General features: G+C 40.6%; 1 protein-coding gene across 1 annotated transcript in view; it reads right to left on the bottom strand.

The window, feature by feature from the left end:
- Window positions 1-21,633, bottom strand: part of LOC121912805 (dolichyl-diphosphooligosaccharide--protein glycosyltransferase subunit STT3B) — an 82,184-nt gene continuing 60,551 nt past the window's right edge. The window contains exons 5-16 of the mRNA XM_042435245.1: window positions 18,884-18,983; window positions 17,275-17,373; window positions 14,997-15,143; window positions 11,002-11,050; window positions 10,142-10,296; window positions 8,520-8,731; window positions 6,829-7,016; window positions 5,859-6,030; window positions 5,129-5,302; window positions 3,766-3,879; window positions 1,861-2,067; window positions 1-782 (exon numbers count right to left, since the gene is read on the bottom strand). Coding sequence (XP_042291179.1) covers window positions 708-782; window positions 1,861-2,067; window positions 3,766-3,879; window positions 5,129-5,302; window positions 5,859-6,030; window positions 6,829-7,016; window positions 8,520-8,731; window positions 10,142-10,296; window positions 11,002-11,050; window positions 14,997-15,143; window positions 17,275-17,373; window positions 18,884-18,983 — 1,692 coding nt within the window. The 3' untranslated portion in view covers window positions 1-707. The remainder of the gene's footprint in view (window positions 783-1,860; window positions 2,068-3,765; window positions 3,880-5,128; window positions 5,303-5,858; window positions 6,031-6,828; window positions 7,017-8,519; window positions 8,732-10,141; window positions 10,297-11,001; window positions 11,051-14,996; window positions 15,144-17,274; window positions 17,374-18,883; window positions 18,984-21,633) is intronic.

Below are 21,633 nucleotides of genomic sequence, written 5' to 3' on the forward strand. Positions count from 1 at the left end.
TATTATAATCCTTTTAGTCATTTTCTTTACATAACATATTTACATAGTAGGCCAATTTTTTTTCTAAAGAATTTGTTGTAAAAGAAAGACAGGGAGCCAGGCAGACATAAAGGAGATGGTGATGATAAAAAGGTTAATATTACAGGTGGGCTGTGCCTAGACAGTGACGTTCCTCCATACCGCATACTGTCCTCTGTACACGTGTCAGGAACAAGTCCTCAGCTTTCACTCCTGCGCTTCCTCACTCTCATTAATGAGTTCACATGTGCCATGGAGCAAGGTCAGGTCAATGGGTCTTTGGTGCAAAATGTTCCTAGTCTTATTTCTCTTCCCCCTTCACCCGATCCCCGTACTGATAAGCAGTTAATTAATGTACCACAAAAATTAAATCGACGCTGAACCAAGTAGAGCAGCCCTATGCCTTGCCACACATTCAAATATAAAGTAAAAAACAAAAAAACAAAAACAAAAAAAAAAAACGAAACAGGAGAAATTAAGCAAGACAAAGGTCCTCAGGATAAAACAGACAACAGTCCTGGAGCGAGCCAGATATGACACTTCAACTTCCTCAACACACGGGGGCGCTCTAAAGAGAAGCGCTTGATACCAAGTGCCAGATAAATGGCCCCTGTTGTGTTCTTCTTCATTGGTTGTTAAGAGGTTTCTTCGCATTTATTTGTTTGTTTTCCTAGAGGAGTTCGTCATCATTATTTTTTTTGCAGTTTCTTGCCTTTCCTCAGGGCGAGCTTGTTCTTGATGTGTCCTCGCTTCCTCTTGGCAGTCTGTTTAGAGACAAAAATCTACTTACAAACCATTCTGTAACTGAAATAGTTTTATGTCAAATTTACTGGATATACTTGGATATAAATGACTTACACTTTTGGCCCATCAAAAAGAACCTATTCTTATAATCTGATGACTATAGGATGAATGATTATGATGAATATAAAGGGTCAAAACAAATTCTGACTGAGAGCTACTGGGAGCAAGTACTTATTATGCACAAACTGTTTTTAAAGATTTAAATATGTTGGAGCATATACTCTATACATGATGGAGAGTAGCTTATTGGCCTAGATATTTATTTAAGACTATCTCATAGAGTAACTTAATAATAAATCTCCTTATTTGAGTTATTGAATTTTATGTACAGTCTCTTTTCTACATTGGTCCCAGCCTATAATCTTCACGTTTTTTTGCCCTTTTCCAAGGAAAATCCAGTAATTCTGTCTTGGGGACAAAAAAGGTCTGTGAGGTGGCTGGTATTCAACATCCCCAAACTACAAGCCAAGGTCACATTAACCCTGCATCCCGCCCACACACACCCCCACTGAAGAGTAGTGGAGCTGAGAGTATTACTAGTAAAAACACTGCTACTTCTAGTAAGCTAGTTGTTTTTACAGTGTTAATCAGTGCAACATTGTTTGAGGAAATGTACATCCCTTCCTCTCATTCATATCACATGTTCTCTCACTCTCCGCTGTCTCTGCTACATTTCCTGAAGCCATCCTTAAAAAAAGCTAAGCTAACAAGTCCATCCAGACAGTCTGTGACTCAGGGGAACTTCCACGTCGACTAGGGAAAAATACGCTTCTTGTGAAGGGGTTCAAGTTAAAATGGGGTGTTAAGTTACTCTTTGAAGATATTCTATGGTATTTCCAATTTGCAGTGAGGAGTATCAGAACATGAGTCAATGATATCAAGTTTTTACTTTAGGATAAATTTCTGTTTTTGGGTGTGCTTACCTTTGAAATACAAACAAATAAAATGAATCAACAAATGAATGAATCCTCTACACTGTGTATGGATTAAAATGGATTAAACCATCTAAATAAATAAATAAAGGATCTCTCCTGCTACCTTTTTGGAGGTGTACTTCTGCTTGGGCACTACGCTGCGAAGCTTGTGGTCCAGCGGCTCTCTGTTGTCCAGGTTCTTGACCTTGTAGATCCGGACCAGCCAGTGCTCTGAGGTGAAAGCCTCCTCCAGGTGCTTGAACTTAATATCCTTGTTGCCAATCTCGGCGTTGCGCGTCCGGTCGAAGCCAGGCGGTGTCCGGAAGTCCAGCTGGGAGACAGGTGGTAAAAATAAAACAGTGCTTCAATTTAAAAAACAACAACAACAACAAAAAAAAACTGTACATCTGACCCACGAGCTAGAAGGTAGCTGTTTGTCTTGGTAAAAAAATGAAATGGATAAAAACAGACAGAAAGGGGAGAAACTTTTGCAACAGAATGTGACAATTACGACGCGGCTTCTTTTTTTTATTTAATACTAGCCCACAGCAGCTTTACTCGTTTAATATTAGTGCCTAACAGAAGGAGACAATGACAAACAACACAATTATAAAAAGAAAAACAAAATGTTTGATAGCACTTTGATTACACAACAGCATCTGCCTTACGTTTTGATTATACTCTGTAGGAACCACTTACACCCTCGTTCTTATTATTCTGCTCTAAAAGCCCTCAACTGCTCCTCCAGTCTCTGCTATGATTTGCCCTTGTCACCTCTATTCTCAAAACGACACGCTCTATCTACCTTCGCTATATTGTATTCTTCTCCCGTTTCCTCTTTGCTTTTCACTCTCCCTTTGTGTAACAATTTCTCATCTACGATATCTTCAGTATCTCCTCTGTGCCTTCAGGCTGCTTCAGAGGACACACGGTATGAAATATTAGATTATTATTAGCCACAATAGTTTAGTCTCCCGACATATATTTATTAGTGCTGTTCAACCTGTCGTTCAAAAGATAAGAAAAAGAAAACAAATTAGTTTTTTGGGGACACCACGATATGAAGACCATGGGTTCTATTCATTATAATATCTACTATTCTGTACTGTATTATGCATCAGTATTATCCTTTAATCTCCACTCCATTTGCTCACCACAAACTGCATCCTCAACTATCCTGTTCCATGGTTCACCCCACTCTGCTTACTGTCTTTTTCCCTATGTCCTCTAAGCCTCCGTTTCCCCTTGTCACATCCTGTTTCCGTAAACCTAATCTACCCGCCCCCTCCCTTTTCTATCTTCCCTCGTTGAGCTCACTCCCTCCTGTCCGCTGTCTACTTCTGTGCCTCAGTCTCTCCATCTCTTTACCCTGAAACAGCGCTGTGAGCTATACGGAGCTTTTGGCGTTCTGTCTGAGGATGGCGGCTGCATTGATTCTCCCATCTCAGCTCGATTGTTGGCTGGGCTGCATCTACAGCAGGGATGTAAGCACCTGGCAAGGAGGATCCCTCTCATCTCTCCTCTGCTACCAGCCAGAAGTAGCCATGGCACATTTTAAAAGCTTCTGCCAATCCTTCATATTCTCCCTCCATCCTTTCTTTCCCCCAAAACCCCTTTTTCATACCACAGGAGCTCCCCAAGGCATCTCCTTAAATCCTCTTCTGCCTGTCAGAAAGCTCTGCTTTTAAGACACAGTAGCAGGACGTTTTACACCTTTGGTGGTGGCAGCTGCTTGTTATTCTCTGGAAAAGCTGCATAAAATGTCGTAGCAGTACTTTTGACTTCTTTGGTGATGGAGGCTGCTTGTGACTTTTTGATCTTTGTGCTTATCCAGAATTGATTATTTGTACCTATGAAGTGGATCATAACCCCCGAAAAATTCTCTTCAAATTCAGCTGAGCTACTCTGCAGCCCTGACCTGACCTTGAGATGAAAAAATGATGAAAGACATGCATGGGTGCAGAGTTATTGGTGATGTTTCTTGGCCAGAAAGTGAAAGAAAGTCTTTAGTTAGAGCCTCTCTCCTCACCTGCATTTCACCAAATCGGTAATAAGACATCTTGTACATGAGGCAGTTGAGCAGAGTCGGTGAACCGGCCTTGTCCACCCTGAATTCTCCCTGAGGGGTGAAGTAGTCACTCTCCTGAAAGAAAAAGCAAGGAAGTGAGGAAAAATAAGTTCCAGAAAATGAGTAAAACTTTTAGTAGCACCAGCACCGAGAACTCAGTGACCAGAGATGACGATAAAAGCTTCAATTTAAAGCCAGAAAAAAAGCCAGACTGTGACTGCCTGAACCAAAACCCGAGCATGACGCAGTCCGAGGCCACTGACTGATTGGGATTGGATTTGGGGACAATTTCATGCCAGCTGATGAGGGCATGGTTCATGAAAATAAAAAAATGTGTTTTTCTGTCCCCCACTAGATTTTAAACTCTTGTCCTCGGTTCAGTCTCGAAAAGAAAATCTTGATCTGAATGAGACTAGCTGATTATATTAAGTTACCTAATAGATTAGTAGTAGCATATAAATCTGTGTCACACACAAAACAAGAACTCAGTGCAGGTCTCAATGTGTTTTTATGAATGGTGATTGTAACTGTGTGTAGACTGCTAGCAAAGGACTCTGAGTTTATTCTAAAGTCAGTTCTTGGACAGAAAGCGTGCTGTTGAATGTTGAAATTAAAGCTGCACAAAACATTGAATAAACATGGACAAGGACAGCAACTAAAGGTTATTTTCATTAGCAGTTAATCTGCTGATTATTTTTTTGATTAATCCAATAATCATTTAGTCAGAAAATAGAGAAAAAAATGAAAATAATAATTTCCCAGAGAAACAGTAAATATAACTGAGAGAAACAGCAAATCCTCATATTTATGAAGCAGGAACCAGAGGATATTTGGCATGTTTGCTTGAATAGTGAGAAAGGAAAAGGTTGCCAATTAATTTGCAATCTTTCTTTTACTTATTTGTGCATAACAACAAAACCAAACAAAACCATAAAGCATAGACGAGGCAAACAACAAAGTGTAAACCCAACAAAACGTCAACATTGAGAGAACACAGAAACTAACAGAACATTTTCTGATGATTGTTTCAGGTGTAACATGGACTTTATGAACATGATCAATGTAATTCATTATAATTGCCGCTGTTCAGAAAGCTCCTCAAAGTCATAGATGACTGAGCTTCTCATGAGTACAAGAGTTGTTTTTTTGTTTTTTTTATCTCTGAGCTACGAAGGTGTGAAAACATCAGTATGGTCCTTGAGCATCATTATAAAAGTGTGAGAGTGACGGGTGTAAGATTGTAAGAGTGAAGAGGAAACATTGATTTCACTGCTGTGTAAGTGTGTACTACATACAGCTGAAGGTGCTGCTGTCACACACTCACCCTGATGTCCTTAGGATGCTCTCCCTCCGCTATCCTCACCATCCACAGGAACTTGTTTATATCGTCGCCCGAGTAGCCTATCACACCTCCGAAGATGATCAGGACGTAGTCCACGTCCAGCGACCTCATGATTTTGTAGGCCGCGCTTTCGTTGGACGACATGGCTTTCCCCACCTAAAAAACAAGTGGTGATTTAACTGGGGTTTCCTTTTTTCAAACCACACGGTACTTCAATACGGAGTTGAAAATAGGAATTATTTAACAGAGATCCATCATGCATTCTCTGTAATTACATTTCCCAGGGACAGATGCTGAAGAGACAACAAGCAGCAGGTAGAGTAGAAAGCAAAAAAGAAGAAAGCTAGAGGGCTTTAGCAGACTTAACTAAAAGACAAAAACATTCCTCTACACATTTGGCAGCAGCAAGAGAAAAAAAAAAAAAATCAAACCCGAAGAATGTGGCAGCAATTAACTGAAATCCCCCTACAGTGTAAATTCAATGGGAAAAGTTTAAGCAAACAAGATTATCTGGCTTGTTGGAGGGAGCAGTTTTATACAATGTGGCAATTACATGAAAAATTCACTGAAGAGCTGCTAATCATCCAGCGGCTGCCAGAAGAAATCATTTGTTTCTCTGTATACGCACGCATCCAAACCAGGAACAAAGCGAAGAGATGGAGATGACGGAAGACAACGGAATATGACAAGACGAAGAAAGAAAACAGCTCACCAGTGCTATGTGACTGTTGTTCCATGTGTTATTATCTACTAGCGTGGTCCTGTTGGCCATCCCTGCTATTTGGTAACCGTAATCCCACCACGACATGACGCGCGCGTGCTCGTCTGTGTTCTGTCTCAACCAGTAGTAGGCCTCCCTGAAGTCATCCAGGATGTTACGTGTGCTGAGAAGGAAAAAAATAAGGTTGACAGGTAACATGGTTGACAGGCATATGGCTGCGGAGGCTATTAATATTTCAGTTAAGACTTTGAATCAGAAGGGCAACAACAGCTGAAAATAGAGCACCCATGCATAATAAACTGAGGGTTAAAAAACACTTCGCACTTTGAACGCTCGTGGCCTAAATTTACCTCGAGGAGCAGGAGCAGACATAAAGCCAAGCAACCAATTAACTGTAGGTAATCATATTATGTCTGTATGTGTGTGTGTGTGTGGGTGCATTAATGCGTAAGTGTGTGGGTGTATATGTGCAAGAGAAAAGAACAGAGTGACAGCTATGCTGCTCCCAGTAGCAAGGCTAAACCATTGTCTGCGAGCTGCTGTGGTATCATTAATATATGTATGAGAACTTGCGTCTACCATTTAGTCTTGTCCTTCAATATTTCCTCCCTAATGCTTAAAGGGAATAATTATTCCTTTAAAGAATCTCGTACAGAATAATATATCAGCTTTTTGTGAATGCGGAGATGGTCCACAGATGTTTTCTGTGACCTAGAAACACTAAGTTAAGCAATCATGCTAAATCTTATAGGTGCACATATCAATATTTCCACAAACGTCTTATGAAATATACATGTGCTCTCTCTGTACGTTCCTGCATGCACTCATTTATATGCAAAGCGAAGCCATCCAACCCTTTTCTATTATGAACCATTACTAGAGACTTTGTTCGACTCCTTGCGGTTATTTACATCCATTAACACATTACAACTGAGGCGTGTGCAGTGTGTATAATTCATACCCGTCATGGTTGTATGAGGCGAGCACCACGCTGGGACTGGAGTAGGCGTTGCTGGTGACCCAGGTACAGTGGACGGCGAACATCATCAGCAGCATCAACATGAGCATGGTGACTATGGACTTGATGTTCGGACCCAAACCCTCCTCTGCTTTCTCCTGTTCTGACACATGTTTTCGCACCTTGCCAGCCTGCAGGGGGAGACAAATGCTCTGATGATGGACAGCCAAGTCTGTGGTGTTCCAGAAAAGGATGAATTATTGAGTGGAATAAATTATTGAATGAACTAATTGAGCAAAGTATCTTAGAGCATCCTCAAGTTCTCTGTACTGTCTGAAGATGCGTCACTAAGGATTTTGAGATGAATCCTATGATGGCTTAATATTATTTTACACAGCCAGTAGGGAGTAAGGAGAAAAATCTGCATTATGTTAACATGGTTCTTCCACCAGCATCTGCATTTACATTTCTCTGACACCTAAACTGCTGGCTGAAAGTGGGGCAAAAATAGATGTACTGTAGATGAGATGACATAACATTTGATTTCTGCTGAGAAGAAATCCAATTCTGTCAGTTCGACTAAAACTGATTTAGTTAACAAAGAAGGTTATCAACAATAAAACAAACACATGTCATAAGACGGAGTGTCTGTCTTAAAGGTACAGTAAAGGTATATTCTTATTTACATTAAGTGTTATCTGTGTGCATTTTTAAGGCTTAAAAATCACACTTAATGTATTTCTGACCTCAAAACATTAGCACAGCCTTTTGTCTTGAAACCTGCATCATTTATACTAATGATGCACTATTGGCACACTGCTACTTTTCACAACCTTCATCGCCATCAAATGTTGGCAGAAATGTGTATCACAGTTTGTATCACATTATTATTATTTTTTTTATGAGCACTAGCAGCTTCTATTAACAGGAAAATCTTCGAGTGTGGCAAACTTGTATCACTGAATTTTTTTTCTGCCGGTGCAGAGCAGCGAGGTGGTGTAATCAAAATTCTCAACATTATCATCTTGATTTTTCGAAAACCAGCCTTACCATACATAATATATAATTTTAGAAGCGCTTGTCGGTTTTACAAAATGTGTTATACGAGCTGAGATTTTAGATGTGTGGGTAGCGCACAATGCTGTGATTACAAGGTGGACTGAAAAAGACAAAGCCCTTTGTTTGACTCAACGGTGACTACGGCAGTCAATTCAAAAATTCAACAAAGTGAGCCAGCTAAAATGATGGCAACAGCATCAAACAGTTGCAGCTGAATCACAGATGAATCACAGTTTAGCTCAACCGACAGGCAAAATTGGTGGGAAGAGAGAAGGAAAACTGACAGTTGTATGTCTGTCAGCTTTAAATCCAAACTCCTGAGCAAACAGTGCTGCAACGGTGTGTAAAGGTCTGAGGAAAGAGGATGTTGGATGCTGTACAGACACCCCCTAAGGCAAGTTTCTGATTTGTGGTGTTGGGCTGTATAAATAAAAACTGACTTGACTTGACTAAAGTCCAGAGTAGCAACATGAGGAACGTGTCAGTGACTGCTTATGACACTTTTAGGCTTTTCTTATTTGTTTGACAGTCAAAATCCCAGTATAGCAACCTGAACTGTTGTTGGGCAATGAGTGAAAAGTATCACATTATTACTACTGTAGATAATTTCAACATTGACTCCATCCGGTCTTGACCTTATCATAGAGATTCCCTGAGTTCCTCTTGTCATCCTCGTCGCTGCTGTCCTCGGCGGGGGGTTTCTCCCTCTTTGTGTCGTCTCCCATGTAGTGTTCGAATACGCTGGAGAAAGCCACCGCCGACAGCATGCACACCACCGGAGTCAGCGTCAGCATCAGACGCACCATCACACCAGCGAAATACACTGCACTGATGGCGTACAAGGCCACTGGAAGGCAAAAGACAAAAAGGAGGCGGAGAGAAAACAAAGCAGACAGAGGTCAGATAAGGAGAAAGAAATTTGTGAATGTAAAGAAGAGACAGGAAATATGGCGGAGAGCGAACGGGGGATAAAGACATGAAAAAGAGAAATTGGCAAGCATAATCAATCTACGGAAGCTCTGCACAACTCAAAACCCTAAATAGAAAGAGAGCTGGCTGCCTTCCGTCCTTGAAAGCAGCCGACCCGACTCAACAGGTGCATCGCTAATCAATAGCTGTAATTGGCTGATTAAGTCTGAAGAGAAACAGAGTGCTGAAGGACTTTGTCTCTAGTGCTCAAAGGATCTCTGCCCTTGATCTGGGTTGTCTTACTTTGTAAACACAAAAGTTTGGTTTGATTTGTTTTTTTTAGAGAAGCTCAGTCCCTTTAAATGTTTTTCTTTCAGGCTGATAGAAAGCTGAGAGAGAGTTATACTAGGAGAGACAAACATACTAGTGAGAGCAGGCATTTATTCCGAACCAGAGACAAGACTAGGAATCGGTACACTATGTTTTATTTGCCTTTTGATACACTATTGAATCACTGTTAACAAGGCATATAAAAGACCACAGAACAATCAGTGGGGAAAGAACAATGCTAATTAAATGTTGTAATTCCTTAAAAATTTCAAGATTTCAGATTAATGGTCAACATTTCTTTTTAGCAATAGCTACTCGATGTATTTACATTTGTAACCATCGCTCCATTTAGTAGTTTTTATCATTATCACACATTGATATCAGCCTCACTATTTACTGTTCACTTTACTAAAGCCATATCTGAGCAAAACAGGCACGGTGCAAAATTAAGTGACTAGTGAATGGTCAAATTTTTACCAGCCACTCAATAGATTACCATTGTTTTTTTTGGCTGGTGAGTGAAGCAAATCTACCAGCCACTTGTATATTTTATCAGCACTTGGTCGGTGGCTGGTGTACATTTTGTGCCCTGCAAGACAGATATGATTTTTTTGACAGTGGATCACTTTTAAATATTGCATGGATGAATGGAACAAGGACGAACAGCCAGAGTGAGCTGTTAGATGAACACACGTCCGACTTCTCTGCGAGGTAACCGACTGTGTGGAAAACTACATGCAGTGTGCGCAGCATGAAATCAAGATTGCAGTTGCTCACGGCATGATGGAAAAAGGCCAATTATTGACTCACTTTAATTAAAACAACATGGGTTTGTTTGGCTGTACTTTAAACTGCACTGTTTTTGCTGCCTCAGGAATTCTGGGAGCTATAGTGTTGCTGTTATCCACGGTAATTTAATCTAATTTAATCTGACAAATAACGACTTACATGATGCCACAGTGGAAATTACGTTTTAAAGCATATTTTCAGAAAGAGTTTTCGATAAAAATCTTCGTACCGAACACTCGTTCGTCATTGATGTTCTTGATGCAGAACCAGAGGCCTGCTGGAAATGTGCAGACCAGGATGTGGAGGTCAAAGAAGAAGGAGACCCACGTCGTCGGCTGGTGCTCCGACACGGACGCTATGATGGGGATGTGGATCTTAGCATAGCTGGGGAGAGGGGTGGGTGAGGGGAGGGGAAGGGAGGGGAGGGGAGGGGAGGACAGTTGGGGGGGAGGGAGAGACAGACAGACAGGATGTAATTCATGTTGGGTTTAGCGCACAGGGAGTGTTGAGACAAATTATACAATAGATCTTCCTGATTAACTCCAGAATTATGAGGAAAAAAAGATAATTTAGCTCCCCGGCATCCGCATGGTAAAATATGAACAAATCTAGCACCACAGATGAGTTATGTTCTTCTTTCACCATTAGTTTCTTATCTTTGTGCTCCCTCTTTATTCATTACAGGCTTTTACAAAGCAGTTTCTATATGATTTTAAATATTTCTCTCTAAAGTGTTTTGTGATTACAGCTGGGAAATAGAAAACACACAGCACATTAAGGAATTAGTATAAGCCTCCAAAGGAAAGAAAAAAAAAAACATCCCATACTGCTTTAGTCAGCAAACAGGGGGGGGGGGGGAGAATTGATTGGGTGTGCTGAAATATCAAACACGTTGCAGTGCATTTGGAGAGCACAGGGTGCCTGGTGCTGTTTGGAAGTAAGACAGTAGTTAAACACAGAGTCTATGCTGTGCCCCTCTGGGATAGTGCACGGGGAGGGATTTTATAGCAGTCTTAGAAAACACACGCATGCACTCGACTGAACAAGTGTTCAATCGACAGTGAGAGTGTGAAGGTCAGCAGAGCTTACCCGGTGTCCCAGAGAGAGTAGAAACGACCACTCCAAGGAGCGATGTATCCTGGAGAAGCAAAAACACAATCAATAAAGAAATATATGAAACTCGTCTTTCCGTTGGAGCCTCAGAACACGAGGGCTGCCTGTGGGAGTTGTGTTGAATTGCGCTAATGAAAAGATATTTTAAGATAAAGGTTGTCAGTCACGGGAAAATATAGTAAGACAACTTTAAAATATTCATGTGATTGTCCTTTGTCATAACAAAAATATAATTATTTATTTGGCAAACGCAACCCAACTGAGCAGCTTCAAATAAACAAAGCAGAAGCTTCAGATAAACAATGGAAAAAAACAGCAAATACTATCTGACCTACAGGCCTAGAAAAATGTGTAGCAGAGACATTACAACAGACATCTTACTATTCACTGTATGAATCAAAACTGAAATATACTACATAAATATAATGTAGTAATTTACCTCCATTCTATGTAAAGCCCTTGAAAACTTCTGATCTTATGGATTGCTCTATAGCAGTACATATTAATGACTAAATCAGCAATAATCAAAGTAAAGGAAAAGGTTGGGAAAACACATCTTAAGTTGCTATTTGTTAAGAGTTAAAGGTACCCTGTGGAGTTTTTGATTGCTAGGAGCATTGTGGATCAATGTTTTTATGATTGGGTCCCAGTTTGTTTGTATCGTGCTGCAGGACTCAACTCATATTCTGTTGTTGGTTTCATGCTATTACACTAATTAACAGTAGGTGGCAGTAATGTGCCAAGAAACAACGGCAGTACCGAAGACTGCTAGCAAGCAAACCTGGATGTGAAAAAAAAAAAAAAACAACCCACAATTAAATATTTTAAAAATCTGAATTTTTATGAAGAAGGAAATGCACTCAACACGTTTGTGGTGATTAACGCTAAGATTTGTTTTTTTTTAAAGAAATCTCCACCGGGTACGTTTAATACTCAAAAACTCATCTTATACTCTTCATCAGGACAGTGTGGGTGTCGTTTTGATTAGATTTAACTGACTGCGCTGACGACATAAGCGTTGCATTTTGATTCAAATGTTACAAACGGATTGGTGCACGGAAGTACGTGACATCACAGTTTTCAAAAAAGTCCCGCCCAATTCAAACCAGTGAGCAGAGAAAAACACAAAAATCTCTTTCAAAGTAACCAAAACTGTTCTAACTTAAACACATTTTGTGTTCATGTAGGACCGTATTTTTCATAGTAAGAAGTTGATGGAGAACATAAGTTTCTTAGGTTCTTTTAGAGCATTTATATGTTGTCCAACAACTGACAACTCAAGAAAAAAAATTTGCATAGACACATTCTCCACTCGGTGCAGAATGTGTCAATGCTGAAAATGTATTCTATTGATGGTACTTAATTACTGAAATTGACTTGTTTATAAATGTAACTGAAACCATTTAAGCAGCAAATTAGAACGCACAGGGCATTTTATGTGCGCATGCAAATGTCTTATTTTGGTTAAGCTTTGATCTGGAATACATTTCAGCTCTGAACTGTTGCCTTGGGGCTCTCACAGCCACACACACACTCACAAACACACAAGTGCAGAAAACACAAACAAAAACCTAAGCCCCATATTTTAAATTCTGTGACACGTTTGCTCCAATCTATAGCTGTATCGTGTAATCTGTTGCTCTTTAAAAAAACAGACTGACTGATGTGTTTAAGAATAACAATGATATATTGAAGTTCATCATAAAAGTAGAGCCCTTTTCAAATATGATTTTGGAAAGCACTGAACCAAAGCAGGGGGGGGGGAAGATATAAAAAGCGGTAAAAGTGAGGGGAAGGAGATATTCTGAGAGGTGATTTAAAGGATGACTGATTTAACCGATCAATACTTGGCTCCGTGTTCAAGATGCTGAGGAAAACCACCCGGCTACTATCTTGCAGAGATTTTATGAGATGAAAACGTCTGACAGACCGGAGGAGGGCATGCGCAGTTTCACTGCAAAACTGGCACACCACCAAACAGTCACTGACTCCCACTGCTCAGTTCAGATGGCTGACAGATCACAGTGTTTACCAGACTCCAGCTGAAGCCAGTATCCCCACAAGATTGGACGTCTGCGCTCACATGACTGGCCAATGAGTTCTAGAGGACGCCTGTAACCAATCTCAGAATGCCAATATTAGATGTAATGTGCCACCATCACTTTGCACTGGGCAAAAGGCCCTTGCTGCAGCGTTTTACGTAATCTGGAGTGACATTATACCAGATTGTTGGTGAAGGCGGGTAAATAATTTGCTAATCTAATCAAAGCAAGAAAAACAAACCCATGTATATTCTTCAAAAACATACTGAAAGCAATGTGTACATATAATTGAGCTTTCTACTTACAAAACAAACACATGTAAATCAGCTTCCATGCAACCGGCATCAATTTATAAACCACTAGGGATGCAAAGCCAGTGTGATGCTGTAAATCATTTCAATCGTTGTGCCTCTGTGGTGTTATGTGCCTTTTTGTACACCAAGTTCTCCATCACTTTGTGCTTTCAAAATGAGATGTTATGCTATGTGTATCCTTCAAATAGGTCAAGGTTCTGAATGTCATCGTATATATAAACACTTCAGCAGGAGACAAATGAAATCAATAAATAGCAAAGAGGCTAAAAGACTGAAACCTTGAGGCCTCTGCTGTGGCCACAAACCCAAGCAGAGCTGAATATAATAAGAGAAAAACATTAACAAGGATAAAGTTCAACCAGCTGGATGTGTGCATCAGGGTTCAACCGGGCCGGTCAAAAACAACACATACAAGTGCACTGATGTTTAAAAAAAAAAAAAAAAAAAGGCACTCAATAGAGCACAATCCTCTACCGACGCTGAATAGTTCTCTGACTTGCAAAGCTGCCGCATCCATATCAGTTTGTTTATCATTTGCCTTCCAGGTTTAATTTTCTGATAAACCGAGCACTGATTAGCAGCCCATTTGGGAGGCCTGGAGATCAGACCATCAGGGGATAGTGTATGAACACACTAACTTTTTGGATTAAAACAGAAAACAAAATCTAAAATGGCTGATATCCCAGATCTGGATCGCCACCAAAATCTAGTCAACTGATCCTTGCACAAAAGGGCTATTTATCAACCAAATTTCAGCCAAAATCCTTTTTTTTTTTTTGAACATATTGTGCTAATAAACACACATACAGATGGGGCCAAAAACATTAACACCTTCTGTGTTACACAGAAGTCAAGTCTTAAATCATGATCTAGACATCAGTACTCACCAGGAAAAAAAACTCAGGAAATACTAGATGTAAGTTAACCAGTTGTTGTTTGCAGTACAGTAGCTTAAACATTGTTATCATCTGACACAGTGTCATCTATTTCTACGTTTATCTGCTTTAATGCTGCCTTACATTTATTGGTTTGTGCAGGCAAATATCTCTGCAGTCAATAACCTCAATGCGTTCATGAACCAATTATGTGAAAACCTACTGGTAAGCACTATTTATTAATATATGCAGTCATGAGTACTCACGCGTATATATAAAGTATATAGCCAGTAATAACATCTCAAAACAGACTAACCGTTTTCTATAATAGCCTGTCCATGTTAACATAAAATGCAAGACATTCAGTAAACTGCTGCAATTGGACATAACTGCTTGCAAGGACAGAAACAATACACTAATTCATCCTTCACAACCTTATTAGAAGTACTGTTTCATTGATCGATACAATTATATAAAAGTTGATATAGTTACAATATGTTTTAGCAATTTTAGCTCTTTAAACGTCTCTGCTCAGTTGCTAACCAGCTCTCATGCTCTCTCAATTGGAGCTTGTGGCGTCAAAAGTGTTACAATTGACTCAGGTTAATAGGAAGATTTTGTTTTTCAAAATTAGCTGAGCTACTCAACAATCTTTCCACACACCAATTACAATATATGAGAAGTATCATGTGCCTCCTGACTAATAAATACTGTGAATACATACGAGCGGACATACAGACCTGTGTACGTGAGATAGATCACTGTGAGGAAGACCACGCCAGCAGCGAGAGAGACTCCGAGGAAGAAAAGTGTCTGGAATTCCTGTTTGGTCAGCCTGTCCTTCAGGTACTGCAGGAAGGCATAGGCTTGGAGGAGTGCAAACACACCTGAGAAAAGACACAGACGGCAACAAAAGAATGAGCAAACATACAATGGAAACCCGTACAGAATATTTGAAGAGGCCCTGATTCTTGCTGCCTCCTGCAGGGTACAAAGCAGGTTTACGTGGTTAAGGAGTGCCATTGTCAGTGTGGCAGAATTCTTGACAAAGCAGTTCGTAGGCCCCTTTGGCTGTTCATGCAGATGTCAAAGACAAATACTGCGGGACAACATATTTTAAATGCATGAGACCGATTTGGGTAAATAAGCCCTTCTCCTTCCCTCGCCTTGTCTTTCTTTTGCAGCCCCTTCGGTCACACTCCTTTTCCTCCATTCCTTGGCTCACTTTCCCTCACTTTCTCAGTTCAGTTCTCTCCAGTGTGTCTCTTTGTTTGTCTGGTGAATTCGATATAAAAAATTGAAAAGAGGCCTGGTTTCGCTCCCTTTCGTCACCTCCCATCCTTTGACAAACCTTGTGTGAAATCACCCTACTCCTCCGCTAGCCCACCACTGCCCACGGCAGGTCTCACCCATTTTCAAGGTTAAGCCCCTGCCCGTCTCCTGGAGAGCCGCCATGGTGCTAACACGCTTGTCACTCTATGCCACCCTGCTTGCTTGCCTCGGGGACTGACATCTCTACGGTACAGACAGGTCCACGGCTCTGTCACTCTCTTCCTGTCTCCCACTGTGCTCCCTGAATGCTTCCACCAGATGTTCTGAGCAGCTGCTACACCCTGGCGACATAAAAACACACTCACTCCTTGAGAGATAGGGAGAGTGGGGAGCCAAAAACAGAGAGAGGCAGAGATGATTTTTGGTAGTGCATCCTTCAAAGCCTCTCATAATGTTGTTTGTGTTGTAGACACCCAGGAAAACAGGGACACTTCAACGTACGCCTGCTGCAGAGTTAAGAGAATTCTCAAACAAGGTGCTGCTGAGCTCCCTAAAGCTGCCAATGACAGTCCTCTCCCAGTCTGGATGTAAATGAACACAAGAATCGTGCACGCACATACGCACCCACCCGTGCTGTCAGGCAGCAGATGGGCCCACTCTTGAGAGGCAAAACTGAACAAGCTTTAATAAACTACCCACACGCCAAAAAAGAAAAGTACTTAAAGTGCTATATCCATACGGGTGGATTGTGAAGCTGCATACTTATTTCTATTTCGTAAATGTATTCTGAGAAGATCCAGTATCTTTCTACAGAGAGAGCATGACTAACACAGTCAGGGTAAGGGGATTCAATTCCCACTGCAGCCTAACAATCTTAAAGTGTGTGCATCGGGTACTATAAGGTGCTTTGGATAACAAGCAAGTGGCTTATGTAAAGTCATACCTTTAATCCATAAACTAAAGCAATCAGCCTGAATCCTTTTCCCTTGTGTTTTGAGGCATACATTTGTTAGCAGCGCTTACGGGGTCAGGACAGGTTGGAAGTTGACATGTGTGCGTGTGTGTGCGTTCAACCTCTGAGGAGTCAGAATAATTTGTCGACAAGCCCTTGAATTAGACAGACAGCAACAAATTGTAGCACTAAAAAAAAAAAATCTCAGTAAATTAGCATGCCATGATGATGATATGATGAAAAGATGATCAATTTTGCATTTCAGGTTGTTTTAGTTATATATTTCATTTTATTGATTTTGGTATAATATTTAAATTCGAGATTCATTATAATTCTTAACTCAAACAATGTTTTTCCCTTTGTGAAGAAAGGTAAACTACTTGTTCATGACTCGTATGACAGGTCTGGCTGGACCAGTCATAACTTTGGTGAATGCCACGAATCAGTCATATGCGCCAACTGACAACAAAATCTGTTCGTATGGGTGGTTCTTGCCTAAGGCCCGCTATTTTAACAAAGACAAATGTTGCATTAATCCCCCAGCAGCTGCTTGTCGCTGCTTCAGAAATGTTGCTTTTGCATTCACATACTTGTGAAAAGCTCTAACTTTTGGTGTGAAAGGTATTATCGAGGCACAGCTTGGAAAAAATCAGGCGGCAACATTTTCCTACAGTTGCTGACGTCATCGTTAGACTCTAAACGGCATTCATGTTGATATTTTTCGAGAGGGGAATTTGTTTTCCCCAGAAGAATGCGGGATTACCAACGCTGGAGGTAAAGACGGTGGGACTTACCGGCAGCAGCCATGTGCTCGCTCGTCCTGATTGGCTGGAAGCCAACGAAAGGGATCTGCATCGACAGTATGAGACCCACAATGTAGAAAGTGCTGTAAGCTGTAGGGAGAGAGACAGAGAGAGAGAGAGAGAGAGAGAAAGAGAGGGAAGACAAAAAAATCAAACAATCATAACAATCTACTGCCCTACTAAAAACTTTCTACTCCAGTTGGGGTCCAACTAAGGGAAATCAACTTCAATAGAGGTATTTAAAGTCTATTGATTTTCACTGTCGCACCTCAGAGGGAGTAAATACAAAATACCTAATCTAATGTCATTTACTGAGAAAATGGGAGTTGGCTCGGCGCAGTGTGGCGGGGAGGCCTGGAGTTAGACGATGGTGCTGAGAACAGTACAACTCCCACCTTTGTAGCTGAGGGGAACCGATTCGCAGACGCACCAGCTTAATTAAGATTTCATACTCTTCCTGAAGAGTGTGCTTCGTTTTTGAAGTAGTTGTGACCGCCCTCAGCAATCTCTTTCTCACACATCTGCTATTGACTCAAGACAGAGAGAGATGAATTGTGAGGGAACATAGACTGCGAGGCATTTTATTAAAACAGGATTTTTTTTTTTTTTCCCCTTCTCCTTTTAACATGTTCCTTCATAGTAACTGAGAGACACCTGGCTCTGAAAAGAAGAGCTGCGAGATGTTAGCGAGGGTGACGATGAGCGGTATTGGAGGCGCTTCAGGATCTAATGACATTTCTGTCAACAGAAAACGTCTAAAAATATAGTTCCCCCCATCTCTCATTTGCGACCAAAAAGGTGCATGAAGTTACTAACTGATGCTCCAGTTGCAGACATCCTTGAGGAACAAAGAAGACGGAAGGAAATATTCCACTTCATCTGACGACACTGCATCGTCAGGTAGAATTTCACTGTTGAAGAGTTTGGAGATAGATCAAAGGTAGGTCAAAGCCCTCTCGTTGTGAAGAGGCCACAATTTATTTGCAAAGCTCTCAAAGACTATGCTTTGCAGCTACATATAATCATGTGTAAATGATACTTGACATGGTATCATTTATCTTGACCACAACAGGAGTGCCTGACGCGAGCGTTCGGCTAAAGCTGACGATGGATGTGTGTGGATGGTGGAGGGTTCAGCTTGTGTTGTCTGAGCCAACGGATAATGTGCTGGAGCTGCCACGTGCTCTGTGAAACCGGGATATTCTGTGGAATAACAAGCCTATCCTCTCCACCAGCGCTCTGCCCCTGGTAGTTGCAAAAAAAAAAAAAAAAAAAAAAAAAATGAAGAGGATCAGGTAGCAGGTGGTTGCATTTACTGTTAAGCGGTATGTGGGTGTGTGGATGTCTGCACTGCTGATGATGGAATGCTTACGGTGGTGAGAGATGAACACAGGCGCATGACTGGGCATTTGAGCTTGTTTCAGGGTCAAATGCTTGGGCAAACATGTTGGGAGACGCACAGGAAAGAGTAGCGGTTTGTTTTTATGCGTACATTTTTATTCTAATGGGGGAAGGTCTCAAAATAGTCACACAATCAAATTTCTGGTTTAATTGCTTGTGTGTATGTATGTATGTGTGTGTGTGTGTGTGTGCATCTTACCAATGTAGACTCTTCTGCTGTAGCGTTGCATCAGCAGCAGCACAAACACATGCAGGGGAATCAAGTTGATAATAAACACATAACCTCCCCATGCTGACACCTAGAACACACAGACACAGACAGTCAACCCTACTGCGGACATCATCCATCATCCTTTTTAACAAAATATTTTTTCTTTACTCTCAAAGAATTTAAAAGTCCCACATGGTCAATTATGCCTCGTTTTGTTTTTACAGTGAGTGGAGGCTTTCCTGTTAAAATGCTACAAATTAGCTTGGCAGGAAGGATGTGTCAGGTTTTCCTGGATGAGGGGAACTAATCAAAGTCCAGTTGAGACCATGAGATTTTTGCCATTCTTTCCGCCTTTCAAAAGGTCTGTATGAAAATGCAACTAAAATCGCAGATTGAATAGTCTGTCACAATGTTGCATGCATTTGCAATGGTAAATTAGCCTGTGAATTCAGTGCTGTTTGCCACCCCACCCCCCACCCCCCCACACCCCCCACCACCACTCCCACAGGGATTGACCACCACAATCAATTCTATACCTCTCGCAACACCTCTGGATGTGTTTACTGGTTGCGACCGCTTTAATTTAACCACTTCTCTTCAAATTTTATCACTGTCTTCACGCATTTACATCACATACAGTACACAAATAAAAGGAGAAAACTGTTTTTATATGGATTAAATGATAGGTTTACAATTTAAAACCAATAACAACAAAAAAGCAATAGTCAGATGCCCAAATGAACATTGTCACATGTTTTTCTTGCTGTAATCATTCCTCCTGTTCATATTGGCCATTAAAAGATCCCTCATAATGCATTTTCAATATGGAGGCCAACATCCACGGTTCTCCTTCCATGTAAAAATGTAATTAAAAGTGTATTTGAAGCTAATATGAGGCTTCAGCCATTCAAATTAAAGCGGATATCTTTCAAAGTTATAGTCTTTTTAGTGCCAAATTCCCTCTTTTTGTAACTATCCTTCCACTGCGGCGCAACAGGAAAACATTGTCTGCCAAGACACAAAGAGGGACTTTTTCACTAAAAAGACAGACTGTGGAGGATATCCACTTTATTTGACTAACTCAGCCTGCTGAAGCCTAATATTATCCTCAGATAAACTTTTAAATACATTTTTGTTCAAAACAAGGACTGTGGATTTTGTTTTTGGATCCTCTAAAGGTCAGTATGAATAGAAGAAATAAAGTAAAACCTGTTTCAATGTTCTTATGGGCAGCTGACTATTGTTTTAAAACAGGCTTGAAAAACTAAACTTATCCTTTAATCTGTCAATTATTTTTTCAATTGATTCTTGACTGATAATAATTCTTTCTGTAAAACGTCAGAAAATACTTAATAGCACTTAATACTCTAATTTTGTTCTGCCAACAGTCCAAAACCCAAAGATATACAATATAATACCAGCAAAAATGAACACTGAAGAAGCTGGAACCAAAACATTTGCCTGCCAGTTATCAAAGTTGGCGATAATTGCAGATGAATTTTGTGTCGATTGACTAGTTAAATAATTGATTCAGCTCTAATTTAAATATCATATGAAATCCATTATCAATCATGATTTGAACTGAGTCAAAAATCCATAAACACAAGCAGTCCACATACATCCAACCCCTACACCAGTATACACACCTTGGATAGAATCATTCAAGAAGGATGTAAAAACATCTTACTGCCTCTTTCCTATTAGACACACACAGCTGTAAAACACTGACGTATATAGAATCTATAAAAACTAGACAATCATACTTGTACATGTTAGATGTAAATTGTGAGATGCACCAATAACTTTAGAAGCTCCACTAAAATTATACCTCGCCCGTTTTGAGGTCCGCTAAGTATCGCAGCGCTGGATGTGGGGGCTATAAAACGACTCTACAAAAACATCACTTACAAGTTTTCAATTGCCTGTGCTTGACTACAGCGAAAGGGCAAATGGAAACTATGAGAGCACTAGACAGACAGGAGAGCATGGGGAAAGAGCGAAAGACCACAGAAAAGGCAAGCGTTCAGAGAAAGAGCGAGACAGAGGAAGTGTTAGAAACAGAGAAAGAAGAAACAAGAGAAGGGGAGCGAATTAAAAAGGAAATGAGACTAAATAGCAGCAAATTGTTTGATCCTTTATTGGCAACAGCTTGTCAGAAAAAGCCCCTTTGCACCTGCCACTGGAAGTACAATGAGAAGAGCATTCATTACACTGATGCAATCACAGGACAAAAAACAGCTTAACATATCTAATTGATAAAACATCAATATGCTACATTAAGGCAGAGAGTGAAAGAAAAAAAAAACTCCTAAATAAGTTCCTCACTGAATGGTTAGGTGCAATTAACTTTTGGCAGTCATTTGCATCTTTTCTCTCAGATGGTGACAGCCAATTAGTAGCATGTGAACCGTAACTTGAATGAATACCAGAGATGGCTTCAATTTAAGACTAATTTTCAGTGTTGACACAGGGGTGGCTGATCAAGTCTCTCTGCTGTTGACTGGCTGGGAACTAATTGAAAACATAACGCTGGTAACACGGTGGCTGAGGCTACTGGCCGTGCAAACATTACCAAATACAACACGGTCTGCTGTTATTCATGTCTTGTGAGCATGTGTGATAGAGTCAGGATAAGAGAGTACATCAAACCAGCTCTTTTACACCAAAATTGAGCGTAGTCCAACATGTGGTGTACGTCATGCCTGTGCAGACATGATAGACTAGTCGCCCGGTCACTT

This window comes from Thunnus maccoyii, chromosome 15 (genome assembly GCF_910596095.1).
Source record: "Thunnus maccoyii chromosome 15, fThuMac1.1, whole genome shotgun sequence".
NCBI classification, from domain to species: Eukaryota; Metazoa; Chordata; class Actinopteri; order Scombriformes; family Scombridae; genus Thunnus; species Thunnus maccoyii.